This window comes from Ambystoma mexicanum, chromosome 7q (assembly GCF_040938575.1).
Source record: "Ambystoma mexicanum isolate Mex_15411 chromosome 7q, UKY_AmexF1_1, whole genome shotgun sequence".
Lineage (NCBI taxonomy): Eukaryota > Metazoa > Chordata > Amphibia > Caudata > Ambystomatidae > Ambystoma > Ambystoma mexicanum.
This window is the reverse complement of record NC_090941.1, coordinates 565,151,935-565,170,547: the sequence shown is the minus strand read 5'-3', so window position 1 is coordinate 565,170,547 and position 18,613 is coordinate 565,151,935. Positions and strand designations below refer to the sequence as shown.

The following is an 18,613-nucleotide window of genomic DNA, read 5'->3' as shown; positions in this document are numbered from 1 at the left end:
CTGCGTTGTGCCTGGCACAGGAAGAACAAGCCATAACACCTGTTACTCCCTTCATAAAAAACTGATGGATGTTGCCGCAAGGTGAGGTAAAAATTGAGGGGAAAATGCAGTGCACAGTAAAAAAGAAATGAACCGCGTCCTGTGCAGAACATCCAGTCCCATTGACGTGGAGAAAAGGACTTGTGGGTGTTGTTGCTTTACTGCGCAGCACAAATTATTTTAAAGAAGAACTACCCTTTTTGCTCTGTGCAAAAAGAGCTCTAGTAACTCCCCTTGAATGGACTCCCATAAGTATGGAGGAAAGGGGATTGGACATAGCAGTACCACCCTTTTCAACAGCACTCAGTCACTGAGGGACAGTAGGACAGATGATGCATCAAGACAAGCAGAGGGACATTTCAGTCTCTGTACCTTGCACTGCAGAAGAAATGTCATCAATATATTTGCTGGAGTCTCTGGATACTTTGAGCAAATTCCCTTGCCTCCAAATGTTAGCAAGGAGGCGTTTTATAATGGTAAACTTGGTGCACTGCATACCCAGTGGCCCCTTCTTCCTGAAGGTACTGCACTCCACCTCCTCGCAGACACCCTACATGGTACCTGGTTCCATAATCATCAAGCACCCAGTCCTCTTTTTCATAGACCCTAGGTTTGGTGTCTACCTCAGAGGCCAGATTTATTTTTGAGAAATTTCAAAGAATTATTCACTCTGAGCCGATTGTGGGCTGTTTAAAAAATCTAAGAGAAATAACTTCACAGATGGTACCTATTCACAAAGTACTGCTGATGCAGCCTGGAGTTCCCATAACTTCACCACCAGCTCCTACATCCATTACGGCTAATGTACCTATAATGCCAGCAGAAACATCTCTGGTCACGACTGCAGCAGTGCCTACGACACATGTGCTGCCTCCACCCACTCTAATCACACAAGTACCTGATGTCCCTCAAGTCCAGCCTCACCAGATCAGGCTCCGAAACAGGCATGGTACTTATATCCCAAAAGACATTGATGACAATAATGGGGAGGAAGAGGACTCTGCCTTGTCCGTAAGAGCCTTCTACGGTTGCATGTGGATGCTGCAGGACTTTCTGGGCCTACCAGTTCTAGAGCAAACCTTCCCGGAACCAGGGAGTCTTGCAGGAGTAACGTAATTGAATAAATCAGGCATTCAAAAGGATGTCTTGGCTGAAGCTAGGAGGTTGTGGAAAACCCCACACACTAGTCCCATTATGAGTAGGAAAATTGGGTCTGGGTATTGAGAACTACAATCTCTAGCTCCCCAACCATAATTCTCATTGGTTGCAGTGGCAACTCTATTTTCGAGACCATCAGAATCTACATCCTTTGGTGCTTACTCTCATGCTCTGCTTTCCAAAGAAGAAAAATTGCTAGAGACATATGGCAAAAAGATATATGCCAACGTAGCACTTCATCTTCGCCAGGCCAACACCAATGTCCTTTTAGCAGCAGAAAATCAATTGACCTGGCTTAAAATATCCGACTTTTAGCAATGCTTACCATCGGATAGGGTGGCAGTGTTCAAGTCCGGCTTTGCTGAGGTTAAGCTTATTGACCAGGATCTTGGAGAGTCTTCAATGCACCATATATACACAGCATCCAGGGCCATCACTCTAGGGCGTGATGTGCACTGTACACCCTGAACTAGGGCAACTCGTTTCAACCAAGATGTTCCGGAACAAAATATGTGGACCTTCCTTACAGGGCTAATGATCTCTTCCACTCATCTAGAGGCGAGTAATTGAATATGAAAAAGCATCCACATTGACAGACAAATCTCTGTAAGTTCTTTCAGAGGGGATGTAGAAGTCCTTTCCTTCTCCAAGAGAAACTCTGTCAGACTTCAAAACAAAATTGTTTGGGGGATTTCGAGGCTACCATGACAAAGAGCAGGCTGCCCAATCGGTCTCTGTGCTCAAAGAGGGAAGCAGCAAAGATCCTCCATTAGATGATTCTTCTCCTATTACACCTCTGCCGATTCGTAAAAGCATTGAGTTACGTCCAGATACACTACTTCCCGCTAGGAGGCATAATTTCTGCATACCATCGGGGCTGGTGTACCATTTCAAAGGATTCTTGGATCCTTTCTGTTGTGACCAGAGGATATTGTTTGTCCATTCTTCCAATCCCTCCTCCTTCTCCCCTTTTTCTTCAAGTCGGATCTGCCACTCTCTTTCTAGAAATTCTCCAGCATCTGCAGATGGCGATACATGAAGTACCTCTCACCCTAGAAAGAGGAAGCTAGTTCTACTCTCATCTTTTTACTGTTCTGAAAAAGAACTAGGCGGGTCTAAAGACAGTCTTGGACCTTTACTTTCTGACTCCCTCCCTTCGACTAGAAACACTCAAGGTGGTTGTGCTCTGTGGATCTGATAGAGGCTTACCTGGATGTCCCTATCTATGCAGCACACAATAAATTCCTCTGACTTTCTTTGAGAGGTTGTCATTTTCAGAGCCAGGTACTCCCCTTTGCTCTGAAAGCGGCTCCTAGAGTGTTTGCAAAATTAACTAGTCGGTAACAGCCCACCTAATCGCGCAATGAGTTCAAATTTATCCATATGTAGGTGACTAGATCATCAGAGCAGGGGACATGTCATCGGCAATGGCATTGCTCAATGTATTGCTGTACTGATTATCGACCTTGACCTAACAATCAATCAGACAAAATCTTGCCTATGCTCCACTCACGACATCCAGTTTATAGACTTCAGATGGGGCATAGGCAGGGTATTTTCACAAAGGAGAGGATCCAGCACATCAATTTGGTAGTTACACATTTATTAATTCCTCAAGCTACCTAGTTTGGTGTTCCAACATCTACTGGGACTCATCAATGCTTCCTTTCTGGCTCTGCCTTTTAACTGCCTCAGGATGAGGTGTCGCCATATTCACCTTGCAGCATCTTGGAACCAAGAGGCAGACAAGCATTCAAAGAGGATTTCAGTACCTCCACATTAAGCATCAGACGTGCATTGGTGGAAAGGATATGTAAATCTGCAAACAGTAATGCCCCTTCAGGAGCTCCCTCCCGCTGCATACCATAACACCAGATTCGTCTCTCACTGGTTGGGGTCCGACTAAGGGCAGTTTCAAACAGAAACCCTGTGCTCCCCAAAAGGAAGAGAGTTATACATAAGCATACTGGCGCTATCAGGTATTTTATGGGTGGTAAAATCTTTCTTGCGCGTCATACAGAATTCCTACGTCCTCATAAGGACCAACAGCATGATGGCCATGTTTTTTGTCAACCGAGAGGGGGAACAAAGTCCCCTCGCATTTGCTGATTATTGATACAAATTTGGGAATTGGCCAATTACCATCACATATCGCTTCAAGCGGTTCACTTAGAGGGGGAATGCAACACGTTGACAGACAGAATGAGTCTCCTCTCTCACTAGACCCATGAACGGAAGATCAAAGATTCTGTGCTTCAAGAGATGTTTGGGAGATGTGAATTTCCTCAGAACAAATTATTTTCAATACCTCCTTAGAAGACGCTCTCCAAATCTCTTGGGATCACGAGACTTGCTATGCGTTCCCTCCATTTCCTCTGATTCTGAAAGTCCTATTAACATTTTGCATCTTGACTCTTTGTACTCTAGTCCTTACAGCTCAGGATTGGCCGACCCACATTTGGTACTCTAACCTTCTGAACCTCACGATGCCAGGACCTATTCTCCTTCTGATATCACAGGACCTATTAAGCCAGCGGGGTTGTTTGGTGCTGCATCCCTCCCCTCTGGATTAGCTTTGCAGCCTGGTACCTTAGAACTTTGCCTTTGTGCATCTAGACCTATCAGATCAGAATATTTCTGTAATTCAGACAAACAGCAAAACCTCTACAAGGAATCAGTGGAAAAGCAAATGGACACATTTTTCCTACTGGATGCATGAACATTCCTTTGATCTACTGCATCCTTCCTTAGATAATATATTACCTTTCCTATCCTTCCTTGCATCCTCTGTAGTATAAATTCAGTCAAGTAGGTCATATCTGTCCTCGATCTGGGCTTACATGGACTCTCAAGAGCTTTCTATTTCAACATTGAACCCCATTTTTAAAATGCATCTTCATTCCCTTCTTCGTCTTTTCCCATCAGTGACTAGACCCCACCTTGGTGCTGGTGGCTTTAGCACCTACATTCGTTGAGTCAATGTCAACGGCTGACATCAAGTTTGTATCTTGGATAGCATTTTATTGGTAGCTTTCACTTCTGCCAGAAGAATCAGCGAGAGCCAGGCACTGTCAACTTCAGAGCCTTACATGGTTCTTCATAAGGATACAGACCCTACTTTTATTTACCCCGTATTTTCTCTGTCTTACATATAAATCAGGAGATTGTTCTGCCTAACTTCATCCCTCATTACAAACTGATGAGTAAAGAACGTTGCACTCTCTGGATGTGAGAACTCCTTTAAATTGTACCTGGACCGGTCTAAACACTTTAGAAAGTCGAATAGTCTGTTTATCATTTTTGGTGGTCAACAGCCGGTCTTTCGAGCTTCTAAGGGGATGATCACTTGATGGACCACATCTTGCATAGTGGAGGCTTACAAACTTCAAAACAAAACAGTACCTACAAACTTACACGTGCACACTGTTCGAGCCAAAACTACAGCAGTCGTTTTTCAGGGAAATATTCCCAGGGATGTCATTAGTAAGGCTGTTACTTGGTCTTTCCCATTTGCTTTTTGCAAGGCATTACTGCTAGGACACTCCTGAAAGGTCAGATTTGGGCAGGCGGTCCTACTACAAAACTTGTTTGGCAAAGATTATTTTCCAGCCTCCACTGGATGATTGGTGCATTTTAACCTTCCATTGGTATATCAGAAAGAGGACAGGATGTAGGAATAAGAAAATGTTACACACCGTACCGCCCTCTGTACTCCTAGTCCATACACCTCGCCATTCATCCCCCTATGGATAGAACAGTAGTTCTGGTGACCTGTCTAACGGTTACAAGGACTGACGAATGTTTCCAGTGGGCAGGGTCCACAGGGATAGTCACGCCACTACGCTTTGCTGCGCAACACACATTCTTTTAAAGGGGAATGATATGACATGATATGATATGGCATTTGTAACACGCTTATACACAAGTGTTTCAAGGCGCAACGAGACAGGGAGGGGGGAACAAGGGGAGACAGACAACGATCCTACTAGGCCAGGTGTAATTCAGATCGCTCAAGTGCATGGGTAGAGGGGAAGGGAAAAGTGCGAGGGGGAAAGGGAGAGGGGAGGTGCAGTACAGGGTTAGTAGAATACAAGATAAAATAATAAGGGCCAGCTGGTGGCAAGTGCAAGGTAAGTGCAGACAAGTGCTTGGAAGGGGGGCTGTAGGGATACAGAGACAGTCCCGCAGTGCAGGGGTTGCCAGGGAAGCAGTGCAGGGGAGCGTGGCTGGGCCAAGAACCAAGATCGGTGAGTGGCCCAGTTGCAGATTCAGTGCAGTTTCAGTAAATTAGCAGGGGGGAGGGGGAGAGAAAGCCGAAACAAAGAGGAAGGTTTTGAGGTGCTTCCGGAACCGGAGATGGTTCTCCTCAAGATTCAAGGAGGCAGGAAGGGTGTTCCAGAGGGAGGCCTCTGCTGCGGACAGAGATCTACCCCCAACTCGTTGCTTGGAGAAGCGGCTGACCTTGAGGGAGTTGGAGGCGGATGAGCGAAGAGCTTGAGAAGGAAGATATTTAGGAAGAGAGAGTTGAAGTTATTTTGGCCCCAGGCCCCAGAAGGCCTTGTGGACAATGCAGAGGGTTTTGAACTTAATCCTCGCAGCCACTGGGAGGCAGTGTAGCGATTTCAGTCCTGGAGAGATATGGTCCCTGGGCTTGAGGCCAAGGACAAGTCTTGCAGTCCTCTTCTGGATGAGTTGCAGAGGGCGGAGAGTTGAGGCAGGCAGATTTAGATAGAGGCTGTTACAGTAGTCCAGTTTCGAGAGAACCAGGGCTCTGGAGACAGCGATCTTCTGGGGGAAGGAGAGGAAAGGAAGGATACCTCTGAGGAGGTGCAGCTGGTAGTGTGACTACTTAGAGACGTCGGATATGTGAGGAGGAGTCGAAGATGACCCCGAGGTTTTTTGCCTTGCAGGTAGGAGTAGGAAGAGGGCCAAGAGAGGCCGGCCAGAGAGCTGCAGGGAAGGAGGGAGTGGGTGTGCCGATGAGTAGAATCTCAGTCTTACTGGCATTAAGGCAAAGGTCATTGGCGGCGCACCATTCCTGGATAGCAGAAAGACAGTCTGAGATGAGGGAAGGAAAAGAGGAGGTCGAGGGTAGCCTGAAAAGATCACTCCAGGGAACTGTTGTGAGCAGACTAGTTTTCCGCCATACCCAATCGGACCAGAACAATACAAAATAGAGGTGGCAAACCAGGTGAAAGAGATATACCCTACAGAGAGGAACTGTCAGATACGCTGAAGCGACTACCCCAGAACGGGGGAGGAGAACGATGTGCCCGAACAAACCTCGGTGTCCCAGGATCACATCACGGGACCAGCGGCACAAAAGACAGTGGTCCACAGAGAGGCACACAAGTCAGAAAAGTCACAACTGGCGAGGCCCCCGAACGCTACCGGAGGCTCGCGCTGACGTGGCGCTTCTCGAAAAACAAGAACCAAGCACAAAAGGTACACTGGCAAACCGATGGGGCTTGAGGTCCAGGAAAGCTGTGGAACAAGTCTCTGGGACCTTGAGAGCAAAAGTGACAGACAAGAAAGAAACATGCTTGGCAGGAGAGTAAACCCGGCTGTTTTGATAATGCATCGAGTCTGGGACCCACACCCAAATGAGAGTGAGAGAATAAGAGGGTCTGGGACCCCAAGAGCAAGAAAAACAGTCAAGGAAAAAACGTATGCTTAGCAGGAGAGTACACCAAGCTGGTACAATACACCACTGAGAGTCTGGGACCCGCAAGAATGTTTAAGAACAAGTTGAAGCTCTTTCAAGAAGGAAAGATGTCTGGGACACAGGAGATTTGCAAAGCCTGTCAGTGGTAATACCCTGGGGTATGTTTGGCAAGAGAGTAAACCAGACATAAAACCTCTGCAAACAAAGGAAAGATGTTCACAGGAATCCTGTGAACTTTTGTTGTGTAGTGTTGGAAAGTACAGGGAGGTGGAGACAAATCCCCTGGCTGACTGATCATTGTGCTATAACCTGTGATGGCCTAAAGACATTTTCTGGGGAGTTATTCTGCAAAGTCCAAAAAACCACCCATGGGGGAGACGAGCTCTTAACTTCTAAAATAGAAGAAGGAATCCAGGGGAAAGGAGCCAGCCCCTGGTAATTGGATTATCACTCTGTGAAAAAAGAGCATTTGATTTGTTTATTGACAACCTGAAACATTAGGAACTTTTCATTGGCAAAGAACGTTCATCACCTCTTTAGCGAAGAACATAGCCTCTTGCACATTAGGTTCAGTTAATAGTGTTAGGATCGGAATTAGGACCCTTTTTGTGCTGTGTAAAAATCTCTGATCCCGTCTCCTTGGTTGGACACCCAAAAGTATGAAGAAAAGGAACTGTGGACAAGGATTACATAAGTCACTACAGTGAGTACCTTTTTCTAATTAGGGTGATGGGGCACAGCAGCGCCATATATAACTGCCCTGACATCCACTCAGGGGCAAGGCATGTAAAGACTCTGAATGGAGCAGATGCAGGGATGCGCTGCGCCCCGGCTGGAGGCAATAATGTTTCCTCTGGTAGCTGGACCTGCAGGTGGAATATCATAGATGAGTAACAGCTGTCAGAAAGTACATTGCAAGAGGTAAGTAGTGTGTTCTTCACCAAGATATCACGTAGTGGAAAGTCAAACATTGGGGCTTTCTTGAGCATCAACCTTTCATTTTTTACACTTCACATTGGTGGTCCTTCAATGAGGGCTTGTCCCATTTAGTCTCTTGGTGTAGCATTGCTCTCACAAGAATATTTGAGCTTTTTCTTTTTGATTTGTAAAAGTGTCTACTGAGAGAATGTATTTCAAGGTCTTTAGAAAATGAGTTGTAGTCTTAGCCAACACCAGGTGCTTCTACTAATCCACGATGCTGAGAACCTCAAGTGGTTCCAATGGCAGATGACCTAGTTCTCTTCCTGTAAGACTTGCTTATGAGAACACTTCTTTAATGCAGCCCCTCTTTCTTTAACTAGAGTAACAGTCTTTAGTTTAAAGAGAAATGTTTATCTTTAGACTCAAGACAACTGGTTACTCATGCTGCAAGCAAATCATTTTCGTTATGCTCCTTTCCAAATGCATGCTTGTGGTACTCCATGTAATTACAGGGTTCTAGGAAAGCATTGCCAAGTAAAGTATTTACTGTAAAAGACCAAGATCAGCCTATCATGGTTCTTGTATTGGTTACATCTTTACGTTTAGACATATCACTTTTCTGAAGCTCTGCTTACTGCTATTGTCTTTGCAGGTATAATGTCCGTACTGGTAGCACTTATGGCTGGAAAAGCTGAGGTTAAGTACAACCCAGAGATAATTTGCCCACAGGACATAGCACAATTAATTGAAAATCTGGGCTTTGGTGCAAAAGTCATGGATGATTATACTGCATCAGATGGCAGTATAGATCTTGTTGTAAGTATGATTTTTCTATTCAAAGATATGACTAAATAATGGACATTTATTTTACAGTATGTACTGCTAAACAATCACTTATTCATGATTTATTCCTGTGTTTAGCACCATATGAGTTCATATTTCATTTCCAAGCACCAACAAGCATTTTGCAACAGAAAGGCGTAATACTCCAACATCCCGTCCCCTTTCCTCCATACTGATGGGATACCTCGTCCCATGAGGATGGGATTGCAACCTTTTTTGCACTGCATAAAAAGGTCCACTTTAAATGAATACACACAGGGCGTACCCGCCCATGATGACTCCGACCCATATGCCTCACCATCAGTCCTTGTTACCGCTTGACGGGACTGGACGCCTTGCACCTGTTGTGACAGATTTTTCTTCCAGCCGCTACTTCCATATAATTTCTTTTTCTTTGCTGCACGCCAGCCTACCTCACCGGCATACCCCTGTATGCCAGTGATAATTGGTTTTCGTGCCTGTGCCTGTTGTGGCTGAACATTCCCCTTTTCAGATGCCCATAGCCTCTGTCTGAGGTGTTTGGGCCCTTCCCAGCACTGAGATTCCTGTTCGGCCTGTGCTGCGCTCGGGCAGCAAGCACTTCTACGCTGTCCAAGCCATTGGCAAGACCTCTTCAGCAACTCTTTTCCTTGCCGGATTAGGGACTTCATCACCACTTGAAGAGGCAAATCTTTATACCCGCTTATCTAAGTGCTATTTCTTTTCAGGCACCTTGCCCAGGTGACTCCTTTCTGAGGACCGGTTTGGGCGGGAGAGGTCTGCTGGCCCTTATTGTAACTACCGGGGTTGCCCCTGAGGCCCTATGGGCTGGTACTGACCTACGGGTCAAGGGCTCTATGAAGCCTTTTTCCTGGGTTAATTCTGAGGCCACAAATGCTATAACCAACATACAAGTGGAGGGAGCTACACCGCTTTTTCCCGCAGGTCTGCTGAGGGCTACTTGGGGCCTTTTCAAATTGCTACCGACCTTTGGGTTGAGAACTCTTTGGGGTCTAATACCAGGCATCCGCCTGATGGGAATAGGGTTACCTGTTTCACATCCACCAAGGGTACTGTTACGTCCAGGACAGTCTGCCTGAAAAACTTTCACCAGACAAGTTCCCCAGGGTCGGCAAAGACCTTTGCCTCAGGGTTGCACATTGGCAGCCAGTAGCCCTCCTGTCCCTTCCAAAGCTGTCCCTGTGCTCACCCCATAAATGGCAGAGAGCCAGGGCTACTTCTCAAAAAACAAAATGTTTCCCTCTGGGTGGGAGAGCTATGGGGCCAAGGAGCGCTCATCGACTACTCTGTGGCCACATCAGAAGCAAATGGATGTGACAGGGATTTGCCCAGTGTCATCATCCTCGGGCGAGCTGGCAGCCAGGCCCACCCCCAAGGGGATAAACTTCACCAATTGCATTACCACCTGTGGTTTCGTGCGACTCATTCGTCTTGCGGACCACATGGAACAGCGGAGCACAGCTTCTTGGGCCTACCCGATACGCCCTTGTGGGATTATCAAGCACAGCCTTACTGTGTCCCTGCAGCACCACTGAATAGGATGTCTGCACCCCACACAGTGACACACCCTCGGACTGCTACAACCTTGTCTTCTGTGACTGCTGCCCCAGATTTTTTTATATGTTTCAGACTATCATGAAATCGGGGCTATGACAGAATACTTTAAGGGGCTATTAATTGATCTCATACCTAACCCGGCTCCTTCTGCCCCGCTGGCAACACCTCTTGCACTGCTGCTGCCACTGTCCCTGGTTGGCACCCAGGCACCGCCTCTGCTGCACCAATCCGCCGACACAACTGGCAGTGTTGCCTCCAGCGGCAGTGCCGCCACAGCCTGGACCAACATTGGAGGTCCCAAAGGCTGTGGTTCCCACTACTGAGAAACCAGGGAGAGGGAGCTCCAGTCACCACAGATAAAGCTGGTCAGGACACTCAAGACACAGATTCTGACAGATACGGAGTAAGAGGTCCTTCGGTCCGTGTAGGTCTTTTATGACAGGATGACATGTTTGGCTGACTTCTTCGGCGTCCCCCAACCAGAAGAGCCTCTTCCATAGGCCAGCGTGCTGTGTGAAGTATTGGGCCTCCACTCTTCAAATAGATCGGGGGTGCCATTGCAGAAAGATGTCAAAACTGAAGCCTTGAAACTCTGGGAGAAGCTGCACTCCTTTCAGCCTACCAATAAAAAACTGGACGCCAGATAGAGGCCCCTTCCTTCAGAAAAGCTGTGCTTGGCCTCCCAACCACAGCCTCACTCTTCTGTGGTGTCGTTGGCGTTGCTGTTCATGAAACCTTCAGGTTCAGGTGCCACAGTGTCATCCCCAGCCATCCTGACAAAGGAAGACAAGCTCCTCGAGGCCTAAGGGAAGAAGGTTTACTCCAACTCAGCTCTACACCTGAGGAAGGTCAATGCGGACACCCTGTTAGCGTGTAACCAGAAGGCCTGGAGAGAGCTTGTGGATTGTCTGCATTACCTGCCAATAGATAGGCAACAGGCTTTCAAGTCTGGTCTGGTAGAGGCCAGAACTGTGGCTCAAGACTTGCTTGAGTCTTGTGGGTGCTGATATGAGAAGATTAGATTGGATGCATGCCACCAAGTTCACGCAAGAGGTGCAGGGTACTAAAATGCATGCTCCTTAATATTAGGCCAGTCAGAAAACACTCCACAGATGTAGCTGACCATATCAGTGCACACAAAATAGATCTTTGCACAATACCGAAACCTGGTTACATGATGCCGCCGGACCTACATTGCACTTGCTATACCTGCAGACTACAGCATAGTGAGAGCTGATCGTTGTAATGGGAAAGGTGGGGGAGTTTCCCTGATTTATCATACATCCCTACAAATTAGGAAGGTCGAAAGCGCTCTAGTGGATAGTGAACTAATATGTGCCAAGTTAGAAGTGAATCCCAATGCCACAGTTAACATCTTTCTCGTATAAAGACCTCCACATAATATGTCAGACTTCCTGTCCAGCCTGAGTGACCTGATTGTACTGAATCTCAAACCCAAATCCAGAATTTTGCTCATGGGTGATTTTATATTTGGCTATAAACGATGCGTCAGACTCTTTCTGGACTTGTGGATACCACACTGTGTGATTTAGGTCTTGCCCAACACATCAAAACCCCCACCTATGTCAAAGGCAGAACCTTGGACTAGGTGCTTACCCAGAATCTCACTATTGACAACCTCGAGAGTAATCCCTACCCATGGTCCGATCACTATCTCCTGGACTGGAGCATGTCCTTAGCTTCCTATCAGGAAAACAAACCAGATAAATCCTGGGTCGAGTTGCCATGGCTCCCTTCATTTCAGCTATTACTAACAACTTAGATAATCGAAATACAGCAGAAGAACTGGCAGAGGCTTACTGCAGTACCCCTGAAAGGGCTGTTAATCATCTGGCCCCAATGACAACACATCTGTCTAAATCTACTCCTAGTAAGAAATGGTACTCTCTAGACATCGACATCTTAAGAACAAATAAATCAAAGGCCCTTACAAGGCTACCATGATCGGAAGCAGAGGAACAGAGACTGCTCCCGCAGTGGTCAAAGAAGGAAGCAGCCAAGTTCCTCCTCCAAAGGATTTTTTGCCAGTCACACTGGCAGTGCTCCCACTGACCCAAAGAAGCAATGACGTTCAGGATTGGGTCCACAGCTGATGCCAAATGACGCAGGATCACTGGCTTCTTCAATAGTGTCCAAAGGGTTCTGCCTCAGTCTATTCTTCCTCCGGTCTCCACTCCCTTCATCCAAATGGGTTCAGTCCACCTTCTTCAGGAGATCAGCAAGCTTCACTTGATGCAAGCTACAGAACCTGTTCCCCCCCCAAAGAGAGAGGTCTAGGGTTCTATTCGGGTATCTTCTCGATCCCCCAAGAACAACCAGGCTGGCCTGAGGGCAGTCCTAGCTCACTCTTCCTTCAACCTCCATCTGCCCAATGAGAGGTTCAAGATGATTTCACCAGCACAAATCTTGAGATAAGTTCAAAGCAATGATTCGTTTTGCGCTGTGGACCTAAAGGATGCATACCTGCATGTTCTAATAGGACCTCCACATCGGATGTTCCTCAGATTTTCAATTGTCTGGCACCTCTATCAGTAGCGGGCCCTGCTATTTAGCCTCATTGCAGCATTGAGAGTGTTTACCAAACTTTTGAGCGCTGTCGCCAGTTTGTTACGGCTCAAGGGGATTCACATATACCCCTACCTGGACGACTGGCTTGTCCGGGTGTCCTCCAGCGGGAGACATCAGATGCGACCAACATCCTGGTGTCCACCTTGTCCAATCTGGGGTTCTCAGTCAACTTCAACATATCTTCACTGACCCCTGCTCTGGGGTTTGTGTGGAATTTTAAACTGGGAAACATATTCACCTATACCCAGTGTATAATGGATATTTGACTGACAGTGGCACGGTTTATTTCCAAGAAAACGACCACAGCATGGTGGTATCAAAGGTTAATGGGCCTAATGGTTGCCTGCGTCCTCTGCGTTCCCCACGCCAGACTGAAGATGAGGCACCTGCAACTCCATTTCAGCAGCTCATGGTCACAAGCCACGGACAAACAGTCGCAACACATTGTGATCCCTGCCTCTCTTCGTCAGGACTTACAGTGGAGAGCAGAGCAGACAAACCTGTTACAGGGAAGGAGGTTCCGTCGAAGATTGTTATTACAACCGATTCATTCCTTTCTGGGTGGGGAGCAACCTTGCTGAGCCTAAAGGCCCACGGTCTATGGTCCTACCAGGAAAAGACACATCACATAAAGGCATTGTAACTTCGGCTCATCTTCTATGCTCTGTGAGCGTTCTTGCCAAACATCTGCATGATGTCTCTTCTGATCCAAACAGACAGCTCAACAGCGATATGTTATATAAACAAACAGGGGAGCATGTCATCTGGCCCTATGGCCCTATCAATAATGAAATGGTCTCTGACACACAATATACTACACAAAGCACTCCATTTGGCTGGGGTTCTAAACACAGAGGCGGATCTCCTCAGCAGTCTAAACCAGGCCAATCATGAGTGGGAGATCAATCCATTGGCTCTGCATCACATCTTCCGGGAGTGAGGGCTTCTCGAAACAGATATGTTCACAACACATTGGAAACAAAAAGTGTCTTTTCTACGGCTCTTGGGGGGTGCTGGTGCAGGCGCAAGCTCCAGACGGGACTTGCTAAACATTCCATGGACAGGGTAGTTTCTCTCTGCCTTCCAGCCAATTCGGCTGAGCCACAGAGTATTGGCCAAGCTGAACAAGGCAGCAAACTGCTCTCTCATACTGTAGTGCTGCAGTGGCTGGCTCGGTTCAGGTACACAGAACAGAACTAGTGAGGCGGAACGGGCTGGGGCCTATTCCTCTTCCACAGCGGCACGACATTCTGATCCAAGAACAGGGCAGAATCCTTCACCCATGCCCATCAATTGCTCAATTTAACAGTCAGGTTCCTGAGGACGTGACTCTAGATCATTTGGGTCTCTCCGCAGAAAATACGAAAATCATTCAGGCAGCCAGGAAACAGTCAACACGGTCACACTACCAGGGTAAATGGACCAAGTTCTGTCATTGGGCGTTGGAAAAAGGCATCAACCCTCTCCCCAGTGGCTTGAATGACCTTCTGTCTTTCGTGTCAGATCTGACTTCTGGCATCTCGGTCGACTCCTGTCGCACTTATTTAGTGGCTATTGGAGCCTACAGAAATGTGGGTGATGCATATTTTTCCACAGCAAATCCTGTTGTAAGCAGACACCCTAGATGGCCTGCTGCAGCTTCACCTGCTGGTTAAGAGGCCTAACACGGTAGGGGATCTAAATATAGTCTTATCGGCACTGACCTGCAAACCCTTCGAGCCGATGCATTGCACACAGCTCAAGTTCATCTCTTGGAAGATAACCCTTTTGGTCGCCTTTACATCCACCAGGAGAGTAAGCGAGATCCACGCATTTTTTAACATCAGAACCTTACACGCTCTTTCACCGGGATAGGGTTGTGCTGTGCACACACCCGGCTTTCCTAGTGGTCTCCTCTTTCCATATTAACGAGGAGGCAGTCCTCCTGACCTTCTTTAGAAGCCTCAGTCATCTGCAGATGCTACCCTCCACACATTGGGTGTCTGCAGGGCACTCATATTTTACCTTGATAGGACCAAGCAGATTAGAAACCTAGATGCTCTTTGCTACCTTTGGGGGTCACAATTCAGGCAGTCAAGCATCGAAGGCCACTAGTGCCTGGTGGCTTGTATCTGCCATTAACTACTACTATTCATCTTGTAAACTGAATCTACCTAAAGGCATGCATGCACACGCATTGAGGGCAAAAGCTACTGTGGTAGCATTTCAGAGTCACATCCCTTTGGATGATATCAGCAAGGCTGCCATTTGGGCCCCGCCATCAGCCTTTTACAAATATGTTTGTTTGGATACCAGTTCCAGTGCTGATGACAGATTTGGTCAGGCTGTCTTGAGAAACGTATTTGATTCTAGTTAGCCTGGTATCGGATTAAAAGATTGTATCTAAAATGCTGAATGCAGGTTTAGTGCAAATTCGGCATAGTAGATAAGATCTAAGCCCAAAATACCAAACAGGGGCTGCGGGGGTGTCGCCCGCACCTCCAGTTTGGTATTATGGGCTGCGGGGGTGTCCCCTGCAGACATTATAGGCAGTGCGGGGGACAAACAGCCAAAATCCCAAAAGCCTGAATCACAAAATGTGGGCTCCATGATTTTGTGATTCAGGCTTTTGGGATCAATAGTTTAACATACATCCAGTTACCCTTCCTCCACCTGTGAATTTGTCATGCTATGAAATCTCCCATCATTATGGAGGAAAAGGGATGGGATGTTGGAGTAAGAAACAGTTACTCACCGTAGTGGCTACTGTATTCCTACTGCATAGTCCCCTTTTCTCCATATGTCGTCCCTCCCTCTATTCCCCTCCAAAATTGATTACTCTGTAGCCAAAGAGTGGGTAAAAAAGGACTGGTGAGCGAGGCATATGGGCAGAGCCAGCATGGGCAAGCACACATTCATTCAAAAGGGACTTTATTATGAGGTGCAAAAAAGGCAGTGGTCCCGTCCCCTTGGGACGAGGTATGCCATCAGTATTGAGGAAAGGGGACCATGGACTAGGATTACAGTAGTCACTACGGTGAGTAATTGCTTCTTTTTGGACAAACTTAGATAGCCTGTTTGGTCTGTTTACCACAGCAGTTCATCAAAACACCCTCCTTATCCAGCTAAATATATATGTTTAATATATAGATTTAATCATTTTTTATGTGGTGCAGAAATACCAATTTTTAAATCTGGTCAATGTCTTCTAAAAATAATCCTGCTTTCAAAAGTATTAATATTTCATTAAATTAATCTTCATGGAAAATGACACATTTTGTGTGCGTGCTTAAGCAAAAATTGTTTCAAATGTATATTGGTCAACAACAGATGAGCCAACCGGAACAAGTCTACTCAAAGGCACAGCGCACGTGGGGTGGAGGTGAGTAAGTGCCTTCAGAATTTGCCGTGGATTTCTTTGAGCGGTTTCTTAATTGTGAACAAAAAACTGTAATGCAAGTCCATATGAAAAATATTGATGTCCTGAAACTTTGCTCTGTTTGGCCAATCACTGTGAAATTTGTTGCGCATACAAAATAGCAAAAACGGGCGAGTGAATTTTCTCTTTTTTATTGTAAAGGAGAATGATTTGCAAGGAAAAAAGTTTCATATTGCCACTACAGTTTGTGTCCTCACTATGTGCAGATAGATGATGCTCCATAATATTTGTGGTAGAGGCTCCGAATATGGTTCTAGCTCCTCACCCCACCCCCATTGAAAGTTATTTTTTGGGGAATACCTGTAACCTGGGCCCTTTTGATAAGTTGGCTAGAAACTTTCTAAAGAACCATATTTTCCTAAACGGTTCTGATCCTTAAGGTTTGTGTAATTTGGTTACATCAGAAAGTTAGAAGAAAACTCAGAAAAAGCATTTTTCTTAGTAAAGATTGGTCACAGATAGCAAAAAAGTACTGATGGACCAATTGATACCAAATGTGGTGACACAAATATACAGGAATTTTAAGTTGAATTCAATAGACTCAGATGTGTGAAAGGAGGGGATAGGCTCAGTAAATTAAATTTATCTAAACATATTTTATTAATATCATAAGCACAATTACACATACAATTTGTACAAAAATCGGAAAATGTCTATAAAAATATCCAAATCCAAATTCGAATCATACCTAAACAGCAGTGTATCCTCTAATAATGAACAAATATAGCCTTAAATATCACCATATGAAAATAGGTGCTAAAGTGCAGCTGTAGTAAACTAGTCTCTGATTCTTATATATATCATCCTTAATTCATTAATACTAGTAATCATATTTATGTTCGTTAGAAAACATAACATTTATATGAATTTCATAAGAAAAGAATACAAAATATATCCTTTAAAACAGGGCAGTTGCTCTCAAAAGAAAACACAAGTAGTAATTTGCAGTGCTAGATGTCTGAAAAAACCTTTAAATAAATAAGTGTGTGTATGGATATATATATTTTGCAAAGCTAACATATAGTGGTTGGTGCAGAGAATTAAATGATTTGTTTTCAATTTCGAAAAGGGATGTCGATGGGTGTGTCTGTAATACTATGCCTATCATTACATGTGCTCTATCCATGATCCCTCAGGCGCCGAGGTCTTCACATTGTTTTTTTCTGTTGGTTGGTTGCACTTTGCAGAGTTCGTTGTACTATTGCATGTGCTTGACTTTTGAGCGTTACTTAATAATTTGTATAACCCTTTTCGATATCCTTGATTTCAGCGATCGTCGAACGACATCCAGCGCCCATCGGCTGTGGACATCGGCGCTCGCGGATCTACAGCTACAGGCTTTGGCCTTCACAGTAGGGAGAGTGGGGGAAGACACACGCCTGTAGTTTAGGAGAGTGTCTCCATACATTTCCCCCTTAACAGTTGTTCTCTCGTTGTCCCCCAGCCTTGATTACGGAAAACACACCTTTCAAATTCTGTCCCACGTCTAGCAAAATGTTTCCATGGAAAGACATACACAAGGCGTGCAATTATTGCCTTCCTAGAGACAACTGGAAGGAGCAATGCCGGTCTTGTGTAGGCTTTTGAAGCCAAAGACATTCAGGGCCTGATTAACAGAACGTTTTCCTATGGGATTGCGCTAATATAAAACACTTCCATGAATCAGGGCCTAAAAGATTGGCGATCGTAGCGCTGTGCGTTCCCCGCAATGCAAGCTGAGGCATTTTCTGATTAATCCACCAGGGCAGAGGAATCGGAGCTAGAACAGACATTGTCTGCATCCCTGCAGATGCCAGAGATAATTCAGATTGAGAAGAAAAGTTTCAGAGGGCTGGTTCCCAGCTCTGAACGGCAGATGCCATGCGCTGCTATGGAGACTCCCCCTGGTGCCAAGGCTACACACGCTCATTACTGTTTCGTCTCATCCAGCGGGGAGAATGAGCAAACACAAAGACGTCTCTTGTTATAAACACACTGCTTCCAAAGTCAGTTTTGACACATTTGTCGCAAATGTCAAAATCCTAAGTGGAGAAGGGTTCCTCAGCGCCCTGCGGGTCGGCATCTCAAAAACCATCTTTGAGTTTAACGCACTCAACGTATGCTCCAAAGATTATCTCTAAGCCTACTCTCTCCGCAAGTAAGGCAGTTCAAGGGATACATAAAACAAAAATGGTGCCGCCAAAATCATTCATTTCAATGCATGTAGAAAAAACAAAGTTAACGCACACTCAAAGTTCCTCCACTATTATTAAAATACTTAAAAGAAAGAAGGATGCACACACAGAGGTGCTGGACAAAGAGGGTGTTTTCCCACTCCTACACTCACTGACAAGTGGGTCAGGGGGGTCGACCAAAGAAAGGTTTGAGGTCACTATGGACAGGATAGCCTCCTTTATGGAGTTTTTAGTAAAAGCTCCCTTTCA

The 18,613-nt window shown here is 45.9% G+C and overlaps 1 protein-coding gene across 2 annotated transcripts in view; it reads left to right on the top strand.

Annotated features, from left to right (window-relative positions):
• ATP7B (ATPase copper transporting beta) overlaps positions 1-18,613 on the top strand; it is a 1,159,214-nt gene that overhangs the window by 409,114 nt on the left and 731,487 nt on the right. For both annotated transcript variants that reach the window (XM_069640108.1, XM_069640109.1), the window contains exon 4: positions 8,436-8,599. In XM_069640108.1, the coding sequence (XP_069496209.1) occupies positions 8,436-8,599 (164 nt within the window). The remainder of the gene's footprint in view (positions 1-8,435; positions 8,600-18,613) is intronic.